Source organism: Hippocampus guttulatus, chromosome 7, assembly GCF_054856545.1.
Source record: "Hippocampus guttulatus isolate MCC_2025c chromosome 7, RoL_Hgut_1.0, whole genome shotgun sequence".
Classification (NCBI taxonomy): Eukaryota; Metazoa; Chordata; class Actinopteri; order Syngnathiformes; family Syngnathidae; genus Hippocampus; species Hippocampus guttulatus.
The window spans coordinates 6,192,278-6,215,889 of NC_141267.1; the positions used below are offsets into that span (position 1 = coordinate 6,192,278).

The window sequence follows — 23,612 nt, forward strand, 5'->3', positions numbered from 1 at the left end:
ACTGACAAGACCAAAGTTATCTGTTCTTCTCTCTCTCTGTATCATACAGTTATACGATGTATGCCACTCACGCGATTGTTACTTGTTTGGAACTATTTTGTGTGGAAGGTTACAGTGTTCTGTGTCCATATAAATAGAGCGGGTGGAGCTTCTCTGTGTTCCTCTGACAGTGACAGTGCGCTGCAGTGGTAGCGACCTAGCGAAAATAAAACGTCTCCAGTGTTGTCATCGAACCAAGTGTAGTCATTCGAAATGAGGTCTACACAAAACCGTAGAGCGACTTCCGCACAAGAAGGACCAACACAATCAACATAGCCTGACTGTGTTAGGGGGAGTGAACCCCCCCCCCCCCCCCTTTCAGAATGGTTTGCCCCAGCAGCACGGGGGAAGTGCTGCGCTTGTTTGTACGGCCGGCAGTTTTGAATACAGCGGCACATAATGAACACTGGTGTCCGGTGTCTCGTTATTCTTCAACAAACATACAGAAACAGACTGCTGTGTTCAAAGCAAACTTGAGAAAAATGAAGTATGCAACCATGGTTTAAATCCACTATAGGCTGAGTACTAGTTTACCTTAGATGTGCACTTTATAATGTTATATTGCTCTGTTTTGATTTCATAAAAAAAGCTGTTAAAGCAGCTGTTGTGTGACAAAATATTTTTTTCACTGTTGTTGATGGACAGTAATATTGTGTGAGAGATTATGTGTGAACAACTGCTCCAAGTGAAAAATGTTCATGTAAAATTGAAAATCGAAATTGTTATTTCAGTAAACTTTGATCTTCTCCTCTTTCATCTATAACTGCTTCAGACAACAAAGTGTATGCAGAAAAGTGGTGAAGATTGCACGACTGTCTGTGTCCTATGTGTTGTGTTGTGTTATTTTTGTTATTTTGACTTCAAAATGGCGCCGCGTGAGTGGCTGCCTTTCCAGCAGCCCCTTTATTTTGTTGTTCTACTTCTTCCTTTCATAACTTTGCTGCTGTGAATCGGGAATTTCTCCATTGCGAGACTAATAAAGGTTTTCCTATCTTATCTTTTCTTATATTTGCATTTGGCACATAGAAAACTGATTCATGATTCCAAGTTGATGAGAGCATTAAAATGGGGGAAAAATAGGACAAAAAATGTAAAAGGAAATTCAGAAACGATAAAAAAATGTGTGAGTAATCACGATTAATTTTTTAGTTCATTTGAGTTAATTATGACGGTTGCATTTTTAATTAGATTAAATATTTTAATCGTTTGACAGCTCTAATATATATATATATATCTATCCATCCATTTTCCGAACCGCTTGATCCTCACTAGGGTCGCGGGGGGTGCTGGAGCCTATCCCAGCCATCTCCGGGCAGTAGGCGGGGGACACCCTGAATCAGTTGCCAGCCAATCGCAGGGCACACAGAGACGAACAACCATCCGCACTCACGCTCACACCTAGGGACAATTTAGAGCGTCCAATCAGCCTGACATGCATGTTTTTGGAATGTGGGAGGAAACCGGAGCACCCGGCGAAAACCCACGCAGGCCCGGGGAGAACATGCAAACTCCACACAGGGAGGCCGGAGCTGGAATCGAACCCGGTACCTCTGCACTGTGAAGCCGACGTGCTAACCACTGGACTACCGGGCCGCCCATATATATATATATATATATATATATATATATATATATATATATATATATATACACACACACACACACACACACACACACACACACGGTATATACGTACGTGTGTGTGTGTGTGTGTGTGAGACATGTTTGACCAGTGCAAGATTTAAAAAAAAATCACTTAGTAATGTTAATAAAGGAAAACACAATTTTCAAACAATTCTTTTGACTTTCCTTCCTCTGTATGGACGTTCAGCAGTACTGAAATAAATGCATTTAAAAAGAATCCAAGAGCTCATTTATGATCTAGATTGACAAAGGTGAACGTGAAGGACATTTTCGCTATGATTGTAATTAGTTTGAGTTAGTTTTATACAGATATATGAAACATGTAATTTCAGTTAGTTTTTTTTTAAGGATCATTATTTCGTTAAGAAAAATGCTTTTTAGTTTGAGTATTCTTGTTTGCTCTCAATAACTACAATGACCTTGAGTCTAAGTCTGCTGTTTACTTGACTGATTGAAAGAAATGAAAGAGCTTTAGAGATTTCGCAAACGTTTTGCCCCCAGATGAAATCCTCTGCTGTTGTGGCGGTGTGTTTTGGGTCATTATCTTGATGCATGATGAAGGATGAAGGTTTAAGATTCCTATAAACTGGCAAAAAAAAAAAGTGCCTGTCACAGTTGAAGCCATCCAGGCCCAAGCCTTAATCATTGTCTGTACTTCCATTGAGTTTCATCACTTGTATGGAATGATGAGCAGCTCAGTTCTTTCTCAGAGCTTAAGCCTTTCCGCCACTTTGAGCGAGACTATTTCTTGTCTCATCAATCGATTAGACATTGTCCCAGAATTTCTTTTTTCATCTGTATTTTTGTGGCAAATTCAAGCCTAGCTTTCCCATTGTTCTTGTTAGAGTCATTGGCACCTGCTAGTTAATCATCTTTACGCTCTAGTCATATATTACGACCTTCACTCTCTCAGGAGAGTTTTATGGGTCACAGATGAACTCATTGGGGTTTCTTTCTTTCCCCCTTTCAATTTGCAAATGTTCACAATCTTTGAAAAATGTTTGCTTCCTTACCTAACCCATCAGCACAAACTTGCTGACAAGTCACACGTTCTCAGTGCTTACCATCATATACCCATTAAATCGAGCAATAAATGTATATATTTACCCACTTTAGAGGGTAATTCAGTTCACAATTCCCGCATTACGAGATGTATGCATAAAGTTTTGGAATGACACCAGACATCATCAGTGCCATAATTCCACTTGTTGTCTTTGGTCCGTAGTTTTGGCAGACAATCTGAAATCCAACCCAGGGATCAAGTGGCAGTACTTCAGTTCAGAGGAGGGCATCTTCACTGTGTTCCCGGCCCACAAGTTCCACTGCAAAGGAAGTTATGAACACCGCAGCAGGTAGAACACTAACTTTGTTGACTGTTCCCTCTGTGGACCTTTTGTATGTAACATTTACTAGACTCGCTCGCTGTAAGGCCGTGCTTTTTCTTCCTCACACTCTACCTTCCTGACTTTTCTATCCTTTTGCCATTTTAACCCTTTCATGCACCTCTAACCCAGTGTTTTTCAATCTTTTTCGAGCCAAGGCACATTTCTTTCATTGAAAAAAATCCCGCAGCACACCACAAGCTGAAAATGTGAAAAATGCTTATTTTAACTATTAAGTGTTATATTGTTATTATAAGCGTTTTTTTAACATTGAAAAATAACGCTATTTTTTTAACATTGAAAAGTAACGCTACAGTGATCCCTCGCTATCTCGTGGTTCGTTTATCGCGGCCTCAGTGCATCGCGGATTTCTCATCAACATATTCATTAAAAAACAAAAAGGGAAAATGCCGCAAAAAGTACGCAAAAGGTCCGCAAGAGGCAGTGAAAGTCAGCAAAACAACAGCAAGTCACATAGAGCAACATATACAGTACTGCATGTATGTGTTTACTGTATTTCGTTATTCATACACTAACTTATACATGTGTAAATACATTAGTATATAGCATTAAGCCGTGTTAATTACTACAAACATGCATGTATACCATTAAATTTGGCCTTATAAATATTATTTATACTCATACACCTGCACACAGTGGCGGTTCTGGGGGGGGGCCAACGGGGGCCAGTGCCCCTGTAGCACCGATTCTGGCCCCCCTGTGGCCCCCCCTCCGAGCGTAGATTACGCAGTCGTGCCGAGTCGCCGACGCGAAAGGTGGAACCAAAGTGCGTGATTTAACATTCTAGTCGGACCCTTTAGTGCGCTGCGCCACTTAAAAATGAGCGGGAAAATGAGAAGCAGTCCGCAGAGAAGGAAATTACCACGACACGAGTGCTATTTGCGTGTGTGCGTGTGTGCGTGTGTGCGGTGTGTGTGTGTGTGTGTGTGTGTGTGCATGTGTGTGTGTGTGCGCGTCTGTGTGTGTGTGTGTGTAACTTTTTTAGTCTCCCTTTTTATTTTAATTTTTATTTAACAGGATCAATATATAAGACATTGCCTTTTAAAATTTGGATAATTATATGCATGTAAAACATCTAGCTTCCGTGTATTTGCAATTTTTGTCCCCGGCAGGCTGGTACCATATCATCCCCTGGCTTGAATATTCTCAACAGATGGACATGGCGTATTGTTACGCTTGCAGACATTTTAGCCCTCCTAATACTGTTTTTTTCTCATCACTGTAATGTTATGACTACAATTTCAAAGTCTGAAGAAATAAAAAGTCAAATAAGATTTCGAATGTGTCTTTTTAGCCCTGGGTTGAATGTGCCCCCCCATCAAAACCCCTGGCCCCAGCCCGGCCCCCTCAGTGAAATTGATCCAGAACCGCCCCTGCCTGCACATATACCTATACGGGGGGGGTTTCGCTACTTCGCGGATTATCGTCCATCGCGGGTGGTTTCGGTCCCCATTAACCGCGATAAACGAGGGATTAATGTATATTATCACACCTTGAATAGGAATCAAATCAACATCAATCCAATATTTTACAATGTTTCATATTTATTCTCACTCAGTGTAATAAATGGTTTGGATGAACACAGATCTGATATCCTGGCAGCAATCGATGAAAGACACAGAATTAGCTCTCATTCTTTCTATGTTTTTAGTTTTTATAGCAGTCAGGCTATTTCTTTAGCCGCTTCGGGTCCGAACATCTAATTTACAATGGCTTTGCAGGCGAGAAGTATTAATTGCTCTGCCACTTTTTTGATTTAGCCACATGTTCGGCGAAATGGTAACTTGCTTTCAAGGCTCTCTTGTTTACCTTTGCGTTTTTTTTTAATGCACTTTGCTTGTTTCTCTGTGTATTCACGCAGGCGGACAAAATCCCCCACATTGTTGTTTCGAAGTGAAGGGTGTTTTGTTTGGAGATGGAGTTTAAGCTTACTTGAGACCATAGCGCTGTTTCACCACATACCAAGCACAACGGAGTCAGTGCCGTTGCATATTCGGTAAAAGTAAATCTAAATGAAAGATACCTTTCGTTGTATTGCCTCGCGCCGGAAACTTCACTTGTCTCGAAGTATAAAACAATTAGCTAGCGAGCTGCTGCTACCTACCGGTATGGAACAGCACTACACGATTACTCTGCCAGGTGATCGACTACACTACCATCTTACTCATCCGGTGTCACCCTCTCTCTCTTCTCTTCTCCCTGTAACATGCTTCATTGCTCTTCCTCTTCCTCACCCATTCACTTCTCTGCCAGTTGCTGTGGGGGGCCCAGGCGGCATGTTGGCAGCATGCTCCTTGACCACACATACCCTCAACAGGAACGTGGCTGGGTACCACTGAGGCTCAGTGGAATTTCACACCTCCACCGTTGTGGTTTTTATTTGACTACCATTGAAAGACATCTCTTTCAATTGCTTCCTTTACCTTTATATGTATTTTTCACACTTGCTTGGGATAAAAGGTGCTTTGACCGTCAGTCATGTCTTTTGTTTTTGCTCGGGCTAGTAAACTGGCACGTATCCACGAGTGCGATTGGGTTCCTTTTCTTGCTTTGTCTGTGAATCAGGCATTGTAAGGACATTAGTCCACCTCTCCACCCAATGTTATTGTCCGCAGACCACACACACTGAAGCTAACCCCCTCAATCCTCTGATATCCCCTGTGCTCTACCCAGCTGTTATGTGCACACTAACCCACCCACAGCGACACACTAAATGAAACCATAGGATAAATATTACAAAAATATAATTTAAGTTAAAAAAAGAAAATGGTGAACCATTGCGGTTCTAAGCACTGTGTTTGTACAAGCACGAGAGCTGCAAAGATACATTTTGATGCTAGCACGCTGATGCTATTGGAGTAATGGCATAAAAGGGTGACATTACACTATACTGTTTTTTTTTTGTTAGTTTGTTTGTTTTGTTTTTAAGTGACCCAAGTTGCCTTAATAGAAATGTTTTCACTGAATTGTGGAACCACTGAGGAGAGAATCAGGACACTAATATGTCTTTTTTGTGTTTGTGTGTATTTTCCACAGGCCTGTTTATGTTTCTGCAGTGCGTCCCCAGTCGAAACATATTGTTGTAATGGTGGATCACGGCGCGTCTGTTACTGAAACACAACTTCAAATTGCCAGAGACTCAGCACTGGTTATCCTCTATGCAATTGATGAACATGACAAGGTACGGAAAGCTACCCTTACTTAAATGATATGATATATAATATTGTACGAATTTTCCATGTTTTCTGACAGTAAAACATTCTTTAAGTGAAATAATATGTGGAAAGTGAAGTTGGGGTTTTGCAACAGGCCCTATCTACTCATTAATTATTTTGGATTCAAACTTGTTGATAGCGCTGGTTTTGCATCACAATGGTGTTGTTCCATTGCTTTCTCCGTCATGTAATATATACCGTTGTCATTCCTGTCAAGATCGCCGTTTTGTCAGTGGCAGAGACGGTCCGCTCCTGCTCTCTCGACCAGTGCTACAAGAGTCTGCTTTCTCCGGCCACCAGCGAGACAAAGAGGAAGATGAGCACCTTCATCTCCAACATCAAGGCCACCGATGGCACCACGCAACACGCAGCGGGTTTCCAAAGGGCTTTCCAGCTTCTCAGAAACACCAGCAGCCTTAGCAAGCAGAGTGCCAGTAAGGGAGTGGATGCATATGATGATGCTATCACCAAGGGACTATTCACTAAACAAACAAGCTTCTTATCTGACATTTTTGTTTTTGTCCTCCAACAGCCACAGACATGGTTATCATCTACCTGTCTTCTGGGATTACATCTCGAGAGTCATCAGAGCAGGAGAAGAAAGCCACGCTCAGTGTGGTCAAAGAGGAGAACAGACACTTCAACAACTCTGTCATGATCCTCACGTATGCACTCATGAACGGTGAGTTGACCACTTAACAGACCTTTGGAAAACAAACACACGGGCTTTCAAATTATTATTATGTTCCACACAAAGGTGCAGATAGCAGGAGGTCTGTCACTAGAGCATTCCCCTCATCACGCTAAGAGTCATGCTCCCTTATCTGAACTTCTTCCAGATTTTAGGCATTGTTATGCTAGGTTAAAGCAACAACTCTTTCTTAACAAATCCGAGTGTTGTTTGTAAATCACAATGGTAACTTGATTGATGTGTACCCCAAGATTTCCAAGTTATCAGCGCTGGTCTGGTCGATTTCTTTGTGATGCCAAGCTAAACATTGACCTCTCAGCAAGCTTCAAATAGGTTGTCACTTGAGAAAAGTGGGAAAAAACTGCACACTCACCGACGTGCTTCATTTGAACGTGACAAGCGGACACACAAATATGAAATGAAAGCACTCACATGGAGGAGGAGATACTAACATTGAATTTAATGGCCAGCTTGATCTCGAGTCAGACATGCTATTGTCAGTCACTTGGTCACTCCACCCTTAGGGGTGAACAAATACATTGTTGTACCACTGTTAGTGTGTGAGACTTTGAACTCAACAACTCAGTTATACTTTTGACATTTTATTTCATTACTTTTTTATATTTATATTTTAAAACAAAGAGCTACTTGTCTTGCTTCTTTGGCACCGTGCTAATGTACAAGAATGCTAAAAAGTAAAATCAGGTATTGATTAGGATAAATAATGACATATATCTTGTAGAATAATTCAAAACAGCACAACACTGTTGTTACATTAACTAACTTGAATGGACATTTACATCTTTTGCCCTAAAAGGGTGAAAAATCTATTACATTTTGCATGACGTCTGCATAGCAGCACCAACGGGCTATGATAAATGTATTTTGTGCATGTGCTGTGGAGAGAAGAAGAACAGAGGATAGAGAAGGGCTCAGAAACCTCAAAGGCCTTTTTGTTTTGTTTGTGCGTGATTCCTTTTCCTATTTTAATGTCCTTGTCTGTCTATGCGGCCCTAAGTGCCTCCCTTCTCTGCAACACACACATACACCGAATGCATTAGCAAACAAATAATTTTTGCACCCGGGGAATGTAAATTAGGTACATGTAAGAGGGGAGCGAGCGAGACTTCAAAGGATGTAAGGCTCATTGTGCCTGCATGTGACTGACAGAGGACCATACCAATTTAAAGAGGTCCTTGATGAACAGGAAGCAAACATCTTATCATCCAGAGTTTTATTAGTGATGCATGTGCTGCCGATCACTCAGAGAGTTTTGTGAGTAGTGCTGAGTAAAAACATGATGGTGCTCATATAGTGAAGGTCATCATTTTATATTTTCTAATATTTGGTCTGAGTCCTTGAAGATGTTCATGTTTACCCTCTACATTCATTGAAGGGAAGCACTGCTGTCAGCAAGAGCCCCCTTTTGTGTTCTTGTGACATTGCCACCCGGGATGACTTTGCCTTGTGTCAGTCACCCTGCACGATTATCCACAGACAAGCCTTGGCATTAATTTGGGATTCTTCTGTAATCCAGTCAGTGATTGAATTGTGGCAGACATTCTGCACTCTATCCGAGGTGCCAGTGTTCCAGGTGACAGCTGCGAGGGGCAGCAGTGGTTATTCCGGCTACATTTAATGACCTTTAAAGGCAGGAGATGAGGTTTGGCTCAACTTGATATTCCCTCTAACTTTCCATGTGCCAGAGCATTCACACAAACTCCCTGAGAATTTCTTGGACCACGTAGAGCTACATTCACAGATGGACTGCATATATGAATGGACTAACAATGCTGCTTAGGATAAGATAAAATAAGAAAATTTTATTTGTCTCACAATGGAGAAATTCGCTATCTACAGCAGCAAAATTTGGAGGGAAGAAAGTAGAAAACAACATGAAGTATTTGCATGCGAAAACTGATTTACTCGCCATAGCAAGAAGTGAAGCCACTGGCGGCCATTTTACGTTGCCACTCGATAAGCCACTCTGCTGTTTTATCTCCACGGTGAAACGGCCACAGTGTGCGGCATAAGGTTTTGCCAATAAGTCTGGAAGAAGCGTGACATTCACATTTCATTGGTAAGAATGTGATTTGGAATGTGTGAGTGCTACTCAAAGATTGGTCTGCTTCATGTTGTCAGAAACATGAACAACGAAATGAAAGCAAAGCCCATCAGGACAAAATCACTGCAAAATGGAAACCTAAATGCTGAAAGTCAATAAACTCCGAATGGTTGATGCAAACAGTTGAGTTTGTTTGTTGAGTGGCCTTCACGATTGCACGATTGTCTGTGTCTCGTGTTGTTTTGTATTATTTTGTCATTTTTTGACTTTCTTTTGATGGCGGCGCGGACACCCGCAGCAGCTCCTCTTGTTTTATGTTGTCTTGAGAGGGAAGAAATTTCATCATACAGCACATTTTACACTAAAGTTGCATCCAATCCAATCCAATTCACTACTCCATACAGAGATCCTACCGTAAAACATGCATATTGGCGGCATGGCTCAGAAGTTGAGTGGTTGTCTCCCAACCCAGAGGTTAGGCATTCATTGCGACCTTGTCAAAGTGTCTTTGAGCAAGATACTGAAACCTCAGTTGCTCCTGATGCTGCGTCATAAGTCAGTAAATGGGTAAACGGTGTTAAGCACTTTGAGTACCAAAGGTAGAAAAGCACGATATAAGTGGCAGCCCATCGTAAGATGGCTACCAATTGATAGTCCATTCGTATATATTTATGACAGCAACAGACAAGCACATGGCAGCCAAACCAGTATTAGATCTCTCCAAAACCTGACATCATAACAAGCTACATGCTGTCGGTATGTCACGAAAATATTCAAACCACTTATATATGAAAGTAGAGAGATTTGTGACACAAATAAAATCAACCCTAGTTTGTTTCTTTTATTTTAGCACACAGGCCATTTTAAGCATAATTTGGTTGTTAAAAAAACAAGTATCCATTATCTACTCAGAAATAATGGAAAACATGGCATTTAATAAAACACATAGATGCATACATTGGCTGTGTGCAAGGAGGGTGAGAGCAGTGTGCAACTGCTCATGTGCGCAGCATAGAGAGAACATTACCTTGACTACAGAGTTAGCTGCTGCTTGCATACATTTGACGCATTAGTTACCCAACTCATCAGATTTTTAATGTAGTGATGACTGTATACGTATGGTAATAATCTAGATGGAACATTATAGTGTGCTCAACACTGGTGCGTCCCACCCTCTCTTTGCAGAGGGAATAACAGGTCTGAAGGAGCTGGCCTTCCTGCGAGACCTTGCCGAGCAGAATTCGGTGAAGTACGGCGTTGACCGTTTTCCTGTGGCGTCCTCATCGGGATCATCCACAGTGGTCATGATGTCTGTCGTGAAGGGCAGCATGATGGTGCTCAACCAGCTCAGCAACCTGGAGACAACAGTGGGCCGCTTCTATATCAACCTGCCCAACCGCATGATCGACCTCGTCCGCTTCAGTCTGCCCTACACTGACCCTATGGGAGATGGTGCGTGCTCAAGACCCTACTGAACACCTACAACCTGACAAAAGCTATTACCCATATATTGAGTTTTTAAAAAAAAAAAACATATACAGTATATATATATATATATATATATATATATATATATATATATATATATATTAGAGTAGGGCTATATGATATTGTAAAACTATGCAAAATCAAGGTTGAATATAGCGATACAACATCATAGCGATATTTAACCTGTACCTAAAGATTTTTTTTTTAATAGCATAGAATTCCTTCTGGAACTTATTGCTTGTCTTTACAAAATTCATGTTGTATGGGGCATTATGATACTTTTTCGATATATCACGCAGCCCAAAATTATAGCTTGATAGTCTCCTAAATATATACAGTACCATTTATGCAATGAACATATATTAATGAAGCTCAAAGGCCATAATTCTGGATACTATTCTAAAAGTGACAAGGTAGGTTAAAGACTTAAGAATAAAACCTTTCAGTGTTTGCATATTGATGAGGCGAACAACATATTGTTGTTTGTCTCATTCATGCTGAATATAGTGAATGTATAGTATATACCAACAGCTTGAAAGTGTATTTAAAGTCACTGTAAGGAGGCATCTGAAAGTGTGTTGCGTGTTCGGCTTATAATTGACAAAAAAAAAGAAGCTTTTGACAGCCTACGAGGGTAGAATTACAACACTAGTCAAATTACACATGTCGCAAACATGGGGGAAAATGCTTCATGCTAAAGCAAAATGTCTCAATTTTGAGATGTTAGTTTTTGTGTTGCACGAGCAGATTTGATTCAAAATATAGATTTTTTTTTCCCATGCTGCAAAACTTACAGCAGTACATTCCATTCGATAAGTAATCGTACTCGTCTGTTGAGAACAGGTGGCACATATATATGTGTTTGTGTTTCGATTGACAGTGGTTGCAGATAAAGCCAACCACAAGATTAGATGTGCCTGATTTGAAATGCTGCATGTTGTGTACATTCTCTTTCTCCAGGTTTTATTATGACTGTGAGTCGGCCCTGCTATTTTGGGAACCTGCTCCTCGGTGTGGTTGGTGTCGACGTGAATCTGGCCTACATTTTGGAGGATGTCACATATTATCAGGACTCTCTTGCTTCGTACACATTCCTCATTGACAACAAAGGTCAGTCCAAACAACGTCTCGTAGGACAACGAAAGAAATGTTGTTCGTGTCACAATCTTTACAGCTCGTTCAAAATGTTTCTGATTGTAAAGAACATTTGAAACTTGCTGAGTACCGGTAGTAACTCCAATGGTTTACATTGGTCCTCAGAACTTTTACTTGGATTACTTACGCGACGATATCAGTCAATGGGTGCAGATTTGTAACATTGAACCACTGTTGTCTCTTCCCACCCATTTGAAATTTTGCCATTGCTACAAATATGCCATCAAATTACAGGTAATTGCCACACTGGCTTATTGGTGGAGCACCTCCATAAACATGACCATTAAAGTTATTAGATGGCATTAAACCATCCATCCATCCATCCATTTTCCGATCCACTCCTCACAAGGGTCACGGGGGGTGCTGGAACCTATCCCAGCTGTCTTCGGGCAGTAGGCGAGGGACACCCTGAACCAGTTGCCAGCCAATCGCAGGGCACACACAGACGAACAACCATCCGCGCTCACACTCACACCTAGGGACAATTTGGAGTGTTCAATCAGCCTGCCACGCATGTTTTTGGAATGTGGGAGGAAACTGGAGTACCCGGAGAAAACCCACGCAGGCCCGGGGAGAACATGCAAACTCCACACAGGGAGGCCGGAGCTGGAATTGACCCCCGACCTCTGCACTGTGAGGTCGACGCGCTAACCCCTGGTCCACTGGGCCGCCCGGCATTAAACCAAGGCTCTACAAATGAGGAAAATACTCTGGTGACAAGAGGCCTCCCCACCAACTAATGTATAACAGTATATATAACAAAAGTATATTTTTAGAGGAAAGGCATTTTAGCAATGGAAATTTCGTAAGAGGTTGTAACAAAGATTTATTAAGATTATTTATAAAAGTCACATCCTCATTCTCATTTTGTATAATATGTTCTCGATACTGTACACGAACATATTTGCAATATGTTACTACTAAAGTCACATATCCTACTGTAACTTCCTCCTTCAGCATCCAGTTACATGACCCTTGGTGGCCTTATCCATCCCAGAATGATTTCACTCTAGATTCAAAGATGTGTTGTTGCATAATTAGCTCTGGCAGATAGGGTTGAGCAATTTGTCTTTTTTCATCGAAATCGTGATTCCAGACCCCCCGACTCAGAATCTGTTGTATCAACTCCCTCACACATAAACACAGTCTTCTGCCAATATTACCAATCAGAAGCAGCATGCTATTCATGACAGTTCACCAATCAGCTCAGAGCTGCTGCTTTCAAACTGGTGAGAATACTCCTGCCAGCCTGAGGCACAAAGCTACGAGCTGCACTTGCTTGCTGGCAAGGCTAAAGATTATCCTCCTGCGGTGCAGGTCCTCTCCTCTAAGTCACTAATCCTCGTCTCCCTGGCAGCAAATAAACCACAGGGATTTGCTTTCTATCATTAATGAATTTTCAGCCATTTCACTCAGCATTCAGTCTCCATTTGAAGCAAGTTAGTCAATGACAATCATTAAAAGACTATTTACATGTGATCTTAACATTTCCTGTTTAGTGAACATATAAATTCATGTTAAAACATTTTTGGTTGAAAAAAATGTTTATATTTTCACACACATTCGTACTCATAATGACATATTTGTAAATGTGAAGCAGCTAAATTAGCTCTTGCTGTATTGAACCAAGCCTTGAAATAGGACTAGAGTCCTTCAGCCTCTTGACTTTATATTAGAGTGAAAGTGTTTAATGGTTCGATGTTATGATGTCTTTTTATGTCAGATTTATAAATGTTACTGTACAAAGGAAATATTGCCTTGAACCTTTTTAATAAAGGTTGTTTAAAGGTTGTTTTAATAAACGTTTAATCTGATAATCGACAGTGATTATTAAAATAATTATTTGTTGCAGCTGAAATAAATTTAAGACAATTAGACATTGCATATTAGACTGAAAGTACACCTTTTTCACAAGCCCTACAGATACCAGTACATGTCTCTACAATGTGAAGAAATGGTTTTAAAAAAAAAACAATTTTTTTTGGGTACATATGTATATAATCTGGTCCCCAGGTTGTGATTCAAATGTTTGTTTGTTTGTTTATTTCGTTATTTGTTTGTTTGTTTGGGGACAAATTGTGTTATTCTCAAAATTATGGTACACGCACCTGGTAGCTTTGCGTAAATGGCAGGAGATTCATTCAGTGTTTCCTTATTCCTCATACTTATTTTTTCGCAGACTTGGGGATGTATCATTGCTCAAATGATTCATCCTCAGTCGAAGAAAAATAAATGTCAGACTTTTTGTGCGAGACGAGCAATGGTGAAATCCTCTCTTCCGATCAGAATGTTCTGATGTCATCCCGATATGGCTGCTAGCCCGCGGGGGCCAGGTTTGCATGGTGTTTGCACTTTGATATGCCGTGTGATTTCTGAAGCACCTTGCAGAGCATATCATCATCCACATTCAGGATGTCAGGAAATTTAAATTTCAAGTATGTAGTCTTCCTTTTTTGGGTCATGTATAAGCACATTTTAAATTGGCTGGGGTTTTTTTCAGGTTATACCCTGATGCATCCATCACTAACGCGGCCTTACCTGATGACCGAGCCTCCTCTTCACACGGACATTGTCCACTATGAGAATATTCCTGGATTCCATGTTGTGCGACAGAACATCCTCAAGTAAGAATAGCTGTGGAATTTTAAAAAAAAAAAGGGACTGTCCATGTGCTGTTATTGACCAACTCAGTGTATTTCCTGCAGTCTCCCATTGGGCAGTCAGGTCATCGCTGTTCCTGTGAACTCATCTTTATCCTGGCACACTAACCGACTGAGAGACAACCGCAAAGATGCGTACAATGTCAGCTATGCGTGGAAGCTGGTAGGTGAAGCTGGAGAATGATGGTTCTGATTAACTCTTTAGCACAGTCATACATTTTGTGCTTACACAATTCCGTGGACTGTATTACATTAACATTCATCCATCCATTTTCTTATCCGCTTATCCTCACAAGGGTTTTGCGTGCGTCCCGGAGCCTATCCCAGGCCACACATAGACGAACAACCATTTGCACTCATAATCACACCGAGGGACAATTGAGTGTGTTCCATTACCCTGCCCTGAATGTTTTTGGAATGTGGGAGGAAACCAGAATACCCGGAGAAAACGCACGCAGGCACAGGGAGAACATGCATACTCCACACAGAAAGGCCGGGGCCAGAATCGAACCCTGTAACTCTGCTCTGTGAGACGGACGGATGTGCTAACTAGTCGACCACCGTGCCGCCTACGTTAACATTTTGAACATATAAAATACAAAGCAAGAAAACATGAAAACCTGGTCTTAATAAAAGTCCAAGATACAATCTCAAAACCCCTGCTCATTAAAATAGCCATATCCATAATATGACTGCCCATCTTGCCTTAGGTTCAAGACACGTCGTTCATCCTGTGCATCGTGTACGTGCAGCCAGAAATTCCAGTGAAGCAGCTCAAACATCTGAACACCGCACCCAGCTCCAAGCTCCTATACCATCGTTTGGACTTACTGGGTCAACCCAGCTCTTGCCTCCATTTTAAACAGCTTGCATCTGTTGGTAAGACCAAGCTAAATTTCTCAAAATTCCAAATGTTTTGTTATGTGCGTGCGTGTGTGCCCATGCAGATATCGGCTCTGAAAACCTCTCAGTCCCTTTCTTTGCCTTTCTCAGAATCCCCCACAGTGATGCTGGCAGCTGGTAGCTTCTCGTCTCCCTATGAGCACCTCAGTCAGCCAGAAACAAAGCGCATGGTGGAACACTACACAGCCTATCTGAGTGATAACACTAGGCTCATTGCCAACCCAGGCCTCAAGGTACACAACAACAACCACAACAACAAAAATGTGGCTAATGGCTCATGAGCTAAAATGAGTTTGACACCCTTAGAATACAACGATGAGATTTTCTTGGTGCATTTAGAAGGAGCTTATATGATGAAAATCTGACCAGTTTTTGCCAAACCCGAAAGCTCAAGAACATAAAAGTCTGATTTCCACTCCCCCTACTGTTTCCTGAAACGTATGTCGTTCTTCATCACCTGTACTGTGATCTCACATTCCCTCATGTTTCATCCTTCACCACCGCAGTCCTCTGTCAGGAACGAGGTTATGGCGACCAGTCACGTCACGGATGAGTGGATGACACTAATGGAAATGAGTAGCCTCAACTGCTACATTGTGCGCCGTTACATAGCAACGCTCAGTGGGGTGCTCCGGATTTACCCTGGATCACTGATGGACAAAGCCTTTGACCCCACCCGCAGACAATGGTGAGACTTAGTTTGGATGAAGCGAAGGGGCAACTGTGTGTGTGTGTGTGTGTGCGCGCGCGTGCGCGCACGCGGCAGTGTGTACATGTGCATGCGGTTATGGGTACTGAATGTGTGCACAATGATTTGCAATCATTAATGTTTTTAGTTATTTTATCATTATACAACTCTCGGGCAGCCCGGTGGTCCGGTGGTTAGCGCGTCTGTCACGTTACGCACGAAGCAGGGAAAGGAACTGCTTCGTACGTAACCGATCAAACGAGAATAAGTGGATCCCCGAAAGAGCAGACACCGACAAGGACTTAGTCAAAACAAAAATATTTATTACAAACAAAAAACATCGCCAAATAAACAACAGAAAGCGCTGGTAAAAAACGGGAACCAGGAAATAAAGACAAACGCGACAACAGAAAACGCTTGCGAAAAACGGCAAGGAAGATATGTTAAATACAAATACTAGTTCACGCACGCTAATACTAATGACTTCCTTGGGACGACGAAAATATGACTAACAGCGAATAGTCTCGAATGACATTTACGATCATGGGCAACAGCAGTGGCACGGCATGTAATACTCCGGCAATGGGTCGACCGCCGGAGCGCCTAGATATAGCAGGTGCAATCTCTGGCAAATAGGCAGCAGGTGTGCAGGCGGCAGAAGTGAACGCGTGCCACCTGCTGCCGAATACGGATCATGACAGCGTCGACCATACTGTGCTGAGGTACCGGGTTCAATTCCAGCTCCGGCCTCTCTATGTAGAGTTTGAGTTTGTATGTTCTCCCCGGGACTGCGTGGGTTTTCTCCGGATACTCCGGTCTCCTCCCACATTCCAAAAACATGCATGGCAGGCTGATTGAACACTCCAAATTGTCCCTAGGTGTGAGTGTGAGCGGGGATTGTTGTTTGTCTCTGTGTGCCCTGCGATTGGCTGGCAACCGATTCAGGGTGTCCCCCGCCTACTGCCCGAAGACAGCTGGGATAGGCTCCAGCACACCCTCCGCCTGCGACCCTTGTGAGGATAAGCGCATCGGAAAATGAATGAATGAATATACACCTCCCGGACAAATTGTAATGAATGTAGCTATTTTTTACTCAACTCAACTGTATTTATAGAGCACTTTCAAACAGCCATCGCTGCATACAAAGTGCTGTACATGGAGCAATTTAACATACACAAAAAACAATGAAACAAATCGGTAATAAAGACGGTAGAAAGCACCAAACAGTAAAACCAAGAACAAATCTAAGTCATGCTGAGTCGAATGCCAAAGAATACAAGTGAGTTTTGAGGAGGGTTTTGAAGATGGGCAGTGAGGAGGCTTGCCGAATGTTCAGTGGAGGTCATTCCAGAGAGAGGGACCAGCAACAGAAAAGGCTCGATCCCCTCTGAGCCTCAGTTTAGTTCTTGGCACTTCTAATAATGTCTGGTCCGCAGACCTGAGGCGCCGTGCAGGTGTGTAGGGGTGGGTGAGCTCAGAGACATTTACATTTGACTGTACAAAATGCTGCCATGCTTAGCCATATAATTTATTTATTGTGTTATCCCAAATATACAAATTCTCTCTTGGCTACTTGCTGTGTTGCGTACCAGGTACCAGCACGCTGTGGCCAACCCTGGCCTCATCACCTTTACTGGACCTTACTTGGATGCAGGTGGCGCAGGCTACGTTGTTACCATCAGCCACACCATCCATGCCTCCAGGTAAAATGATGGATGATTTCCTTGATTAACTACAAATCACATTTGCCCTTCAAACAGGATTTCAGATGTCTTGCGTGATTTATTAAATTCCAAGTCAACTTCCCCATGGGGTAGAGCAGCTAGAACAGTGGTGTCAAACATACGGCCCGTGGGTCGGAGCCGGCCCCAAGGAGGTTCGATCCGGCCCACGGGATCATTTAAAAGTGGAAAAAAATGCATTAAAGACACAGAATGAATATTTTAAATATAATGCAATTCGTGGATTGTCCGCTAGGGGGCACACTGTTTTGATCACAGTAGAAGACAACATTGTTTTGATCGCGGAAGAAAACAGCAGTCTCAGTCTGTCACCGAGATAGACCCAATGCAGCAAATGATATGAAAGCGCCAATCAATGCTTCTTGAGACCAAAACAAAGGAAAGAGATGATATTTTGGTGATTCATAGCACAGTATGGTATAATGTTAATGGTTCAACCCACTTGACATCTACCGAGTCCGTATGTGGCCCACATTGTGAAATGAGTTTGACACCCCTGAGCTAGAAAATATTATTTTTGTCTACATCCTTATTTGAATGTATGAGGAAAATGCAACGATGTCCTGTGGTAGCATACACTGTGCTCATCTGTGTTTTCACCTTCCCCCCCAAAAAACCTTTGAGCATGGCATTATGTTTTTCCACATGTCCTGTCTGAATACAACAGCCAAGATGCTGCAGCAACAAACGCAGAACCATTTCAACACAGGTTCTTTTAGCTGGAGTTTTTCAGGGGCATGCAATTGCAGTGGAGATTAGCTTGTTGACTGTTTCACTTAAGTGAGCCTAAATTGCAATGTATGATAGCCATAGCAAGAACTATTTACCAGGAAACGCATTGACAGTCTCCGCATGTTTGATATATCCGTTTAGTGTGTCGTGTTTTGACAGTCAGGGTGTAGTTTGTGTCAACGCAGATTCCAGAATGCCTATGCGAAGGCAATTATTGAGGGTAAATAGCTGTGTTATATTGAAATGAAGATGTTGTTACCTATTTCTGCTCCTGGTTATCTTCTATCTTCTGTCTCTAGCTCTCAGATGGCCCCAGGCTATGCAGTTGCAGTGATGGGCATAGACTTTACCCTTCGCTACTTCTATAAAGTTCTGTTGGACCTGCTTCCCATTTGCAACCAGGACAAGGGAAACAAGATCAGGTGGGTAGACTATGGCCTGGGTGGAAATTTGTCTTTTCTTCTTCTTGTGTGCATTGTTACTTCTTCCTGCTATGTTCTATCTTTTACCATCACCTCTGAGCAAATTCTTCAGTGTCTTCTGTTTTGTGCATCAGTAGATTCACAAGAGAAGAAAAATGAAAAGAGGCGAGAGATAGATAATCTGATTTTCTTGGTATTCACTTTGGAGATGAGCCTTTCTGTATCATCTGCCCCACATACTTTTTCTGCACTCTTTTCTGCAAACATTTTCTGCATCAGATAAAGTTTCTGCACTTTATCTATGCTTTCACCCCCTCCTCCTTGTAGTACCCCAGCCGTCTTTCTGCCCCCAGCTGCAGCTCATTTCACGTCCTTTCTGTTGTCGTGCAGAGGCCATATAAAACAGGATTAACCGAAAGCGAGTATCTGGTGCAGGAGCGGCCGTTATTTGGCAGAATGGGTGCAATTAGTTGCTTGGTCCAGCAAGAGAGGAGATAAAATAACATACCATGTATTCTTTTAACTGGATATGACGATTGTGTGTATACAAAGAGAATACAATGATTTCCTGAATCATGTTCAACCTTTATTGAATTGAATATACTAAGAAAGACAAGATATTTCATGTTCAAAATAATGAACTTTATTGAGTTTTACAAGTAATCATTAACTTCAAATTTTATGGCTCCAACACGTTCCAAAAAAGCTGGGACAGGGTCATGTTTTACCACTGTTACATCACCTTATTCCCCATTCACCCGATTTCCAGAAACAATTTGAAATGTGGACTCGTCAGACCACAGAACACTTTTCCACTTGGCATCAGTCCATCCTAGATGAGCCTGGGCCCAAAGAGGCCAGCGGCATTTCTGGTTGTTGTTGCTTTTGGTTTGTATAGTAGAGTTTTAAGTTGCCCTTATGGATGTAGCACCTAACTATATTGACTGACATTGTTTTTCTGAAGTGTTCCTGAGCCCATATGATGATGTTCTTGACACACTGATTTCAGCTTTTGATGCAGTGCCACCCGAGGGATCGAAAGTCACGAGCAGTCAATGTTGGTTTTTGGCCTTGCCACTTAGATGCAGTGATTTCTCCAAAATCTCTGAACCTTTTGATGATATTAGATGAGAAAATCCCTAAATCCTTGCAATTGTACGTAGAGGAACATTGTCCTTAAACTGTTCGACTATTCTGTCACACGGTTTTGGACAAATAGGTGAATCTTGTCCCAGTTTTGCTTGTTTACGACTGAGCAATTCAGGGAACTGCCTTTTATATGCAGTCATAGCACCTACCTGTTCCTACTTAGCATGTTTACCTGTAGAATGTGTTTGATGAGCATTGTTCAATTTTCTTCATCTTTTTTGACACCTGTCCCAACTTATTTGGAACATGTTGCAGCCATAAAATTCTAAGTTAGTGTTTATTTGCTAAAAACAATAGTCACTTTGAACATGCAATATGTGTGTTGAATTTAGCGATTTTGATATATTTGCAATATTAAACATATACCAAAAGAAATGTATTTTTTATTAACTACTGAAAGAAATACATTGTTGTGTTTTAATGCAGCAAAATAAGACAGCTCAATGGATTCTGAGTAAATTAAGTGTGATGATCGTCCATACTGTTCGTCAATTGGATGGCGATGCACATTTTAAAGTTGCATTGGACTGGTTGGATTTAGATAATAGCATACAATTCAACATGATTTATTGCATGTCCTTGTGATATTCATATTGGATGGGCAATAATCATGAAAACAATACTTTTCTGCTATATTGTGCCGTAATGCATGAATACATGGACATATAATGTGTTTTTTGTAGGTGCTTTATAATGGAGGACAGAGGGTACCTGGTGGCCCATCCCACTCTCATTGACCCTAAAGGTCATGCCCCTGCAGAGCAACAGCACATCACACACAAGGTAAAGAGCCCAAAACAAGGCACCCACCCATCTACCCATTGTCTGTATTGCTTATCTACACTAGAGCACAAAGCTTAAGTGCTCATTAAACACACAAATAGATATCCATCCATCAATTTTCCGAACCGCTTGATCCTCACTAGGGTCGCAGGGGGTGCTGGAGCCTATCCCAGCTGTCTTCGGGCAGTAGGCGGGGGACACCCTGAATCGGTTGCCAGCCAATCGCAGACAAATACATATCAAAATCTATAAATAAACAACACAACTTAATGCGTTGATGTCATTTTGACCGGATTAAGTTAGCATTACTCCAACAAAATACATCGCTCCCGACAAACACCCAATTTATATGCCCCATGACATTGACTGATATTTTCGATGCGTTTGCCAAAAATAGAAACATGGAGTAAATATTAACATAAAATACATTTGTATCGCTAATATGTGTGAAAAAATTCTTATTCCTTTTAATGTCAGGAGCCACTGGTTGCCAATGATATACTGAACCACCCCAACTTTGTCAAGAAGAATCTGTGCAACAGCTTCAGTGATCGCACTGTGCAGCGCTTCTACAAGTTCAACACGAGCATCACGGTAAGGACTGGTTGAAGGACAGCCTTGAAAATATGATCTAACGCTGCCACCGCGTGGTCATCTTTGGTGGCGCAACACTGAATTCGCATCAGATTCCCTTTTACTCTGGATGCAATTGACTCTTTTCATATTCATACTCACACCTCCCGTCTTCCTTAGGGGGACCTAACCAATCTTGTCCATGGCAGCCATTGCTCTAAGTATCGTTTGACACGAATACCTGGCACCAACGCTTTTGCTGGGATTGTCAACGAGACATGTGACTCTCTGGCCTTCTGTGCTTGCAGCACAGTGGACCGCCTTTGTCTCAACTGCCACAGGTACCCTTTCACGTGAAAACTACCTCATTCCAAATTTAAATAGCACACGTTTGTGTAGGTGCCAGTAGAGAAAGCGATAACCGTTTCCTCCGCTCAGACTCATTAAATCACGTTTCTTTACGTTTTAGAATGGAGCAGAATGAGTGTGAGTGCCCGTGTGAGTGCCCCCTCGAGGTCAATGAGTGTACTGGCAACCTCACCAATGCTGAAAACAGGTCAGTTGTGCTGATGCTCAGTGAGAAGTGAACTAATCTCTTTTCGTCAATGGACGCTACAGCTTCGTGTTTGCTTTCAAAACTTAGCTTGTAGCAGACGTGTGCACATTTTCAGCATGACGTCTCTGACCCATTGGTGAAAAGGACACTTTGATCCTCTCCTCTTTCATCTATAACTGCTTCAGACAACAAAGTGTAGGCAGAAAATTGGTGAAGATTGCACGACTGTCTGCGTTCTATGTGTGTTGTGTTGTGTTATTTTTGTTATTTTGACTTCAAAATGGCGCCGCGAGAGTGGCTGCCTTTCCAGCAGCTCCTATATTTTGTTGTTCTACTTCTTCCTTTCATAACTTTGCTGCTGTGAATTGGGAATTTCTCCATTGCGAGACTAATAAAGGTTTTATTAGCTTATCTTATCTTAGCTTATCTTATCTTATTTTCTTGTAAATCTTCTTGAGTGTCATATACAAAGATGCAATTATTTATTCAGAGCTTACACCTTGAAACGAAAAATTATTAGTGACAGGTATTCCCTCAAGAAAAAGCCCGGTCATAGAGAAGTCGACCGGCTTCATAATCGATATTTCAGGAATAGGTATTCCTGAAATATCTATGATCTATTTACTTACGTTATTTATTGGTGTTGCGAAAATAGTTAACACATTTTGGCACTGTTTTGGTTGAAATAAAATGGGGAGGATGTAGACTTGTACCTTATGTATCAGATTGACAGTTGAATTTGAAATCTGGCTGTTTGGTCCAAAACTACACCAGTACAGCAGCCAAATGTCACAGAAATAGCACATTAGTAGGAAGTCTACTTTTCATTTCTGTGTAGTGCTCTTAAGGTTTTAAGTCTGGTTCATTTTCCTCCTGCTGTTCTCATAATTTGCTTTGTTTGTGCTTGTGTGTGTGTGTGTGTGTGTTTTAAATGTCAAGAGAAGCATGATCCTAGCGCCATCGTAAATGTCTGGTTGTTTCTTTATTGAATGTTCGTACTTCTTTTGTCTTTATTGCTGTAGCTGTCTCCAGTTGTCCTCCTTTCTTTCTGCCAAACTGTGCCATCATTCAATGTCCTTCAAATCTCTGGTTTCACCCACCTCCTTTCATCAAGCATCGCAAGCCTCCAAGTGTGATGTCTGCCCTTGCTTTCAGGAAGACGTGCAATTATTTTTTTTCTTTTTTTGTCATCAGATATATTTTCCCCCTTCTTGTGTCAAAGCCAACTAACTCTTAGTCTCACGTTTTGGGAGAGTTCTTTGCATTGATATACTGTACATGAAAAAAGTACATGAAAACAATCTGTGCAACAGATTTCATGCTCAATGTATTTTCCGTAATTGCATTTGACAGAAATCCTAGCTGTGAGGTACATCAGGAGCCACTCAGTTTGAATGTGATCGATCCCAGTCTACAGGACACACTTCCTCAATGTATCAACACTCGCTGCAGCCAGAGATACAGCAGCAGGTGAACCCCGAACACCTCTTTTGAACACATGCACTGAATTATATAGTTAGTGGATTCTACTACACTCTAAATCAGTGGTTCTTAACCTTGTTAGAGGTACCGAACCCAACCAATTCATATGCACGTTCCCCGAATCCTTCATTACTGAAAAATAAAAATCTGGTTCAAGAAGCGTTCCTTCAGTTTTGCCGGTGCGAGACTCGAGTTGCTCAACTTGGCACGACAAATCGTGCA

At 41.7% G+C, this 23,612-nt stretch overlaps 1 protein-coding gene across 1 annotated transcript in view; it reads left to right on the forward strand.

Moving 5' to 3' along the window:
* The window catches only part of cachd1 (cache domain containing 1), an 85,513-nt gene that overhangs the window by 47,957 nt on the left and 13,944 nt on the right, over window positions 1-23,612 (forward strand). Inside the window, exons 5-22 of the mRNA XM_086115979.1 lie at window positions 2,909-3,035; window positions 6,123-6,267; window positions 6,519-6,735; window positions 6,834-6,983; window positions 10,243-10,509; window positions 11,506-11,655; window positions 14,201-14,324; window positions 14,406-14,523; window positions 15,071-15,239; window positions 15,354-15,496; window positions 15,770-15,951; window positions 17,544-17,654; window positions 18,725-18,847; window positions 20,680-20,779; window positions 21,257-21,373; window positions 21,533-21,693; window positions 21,822-21,908; window positions 23,262-23,378. Of these exons, the coding sequence (XP_085972105.1) occupies window positions 2,909-3,035; window positions 6,123-6,267; window positions 6,519-6,735; window positions 6,834-6,983; window positions 10,243-10,509; window positions 11,506-11,655; window positions 14,201-14,324; window positions 14,406-14,523; window positions 15,071-15,239; window positions 15,354-15,496; window positions 15,770-15,951; window positions 17,544-17,654; window positions 18,725-18,847; window positions 20,680-20,779; window positions 21,257-21,373; window positions 21,533-21,693; window positions 21,822-21,908; window positions 23,262-23,378 (2,608 nt within the window). The remainder of the gene's footprint in view (window positions 1-2,908; window positions 3,036-6,122; window positions 6,268-6,518; window positions 6,736-6,833; window positions 6,984-10,242; window positions 10,510-11,505; window positions 11,656-14,200; window positions 14,325-14,405; window positions 14,524-15,070; window positions 15,240-15,353; window positions 15,497-15,769; window positions 15,952-17,543; window positions 17,655-18,724; window positions 18,848-20,679; window positions 20,780-21,256; window positions 21,374-21,532; window positions 21,694-21,821; window positions 21,909-23,261; window positions 23,379-23,612) is intronic.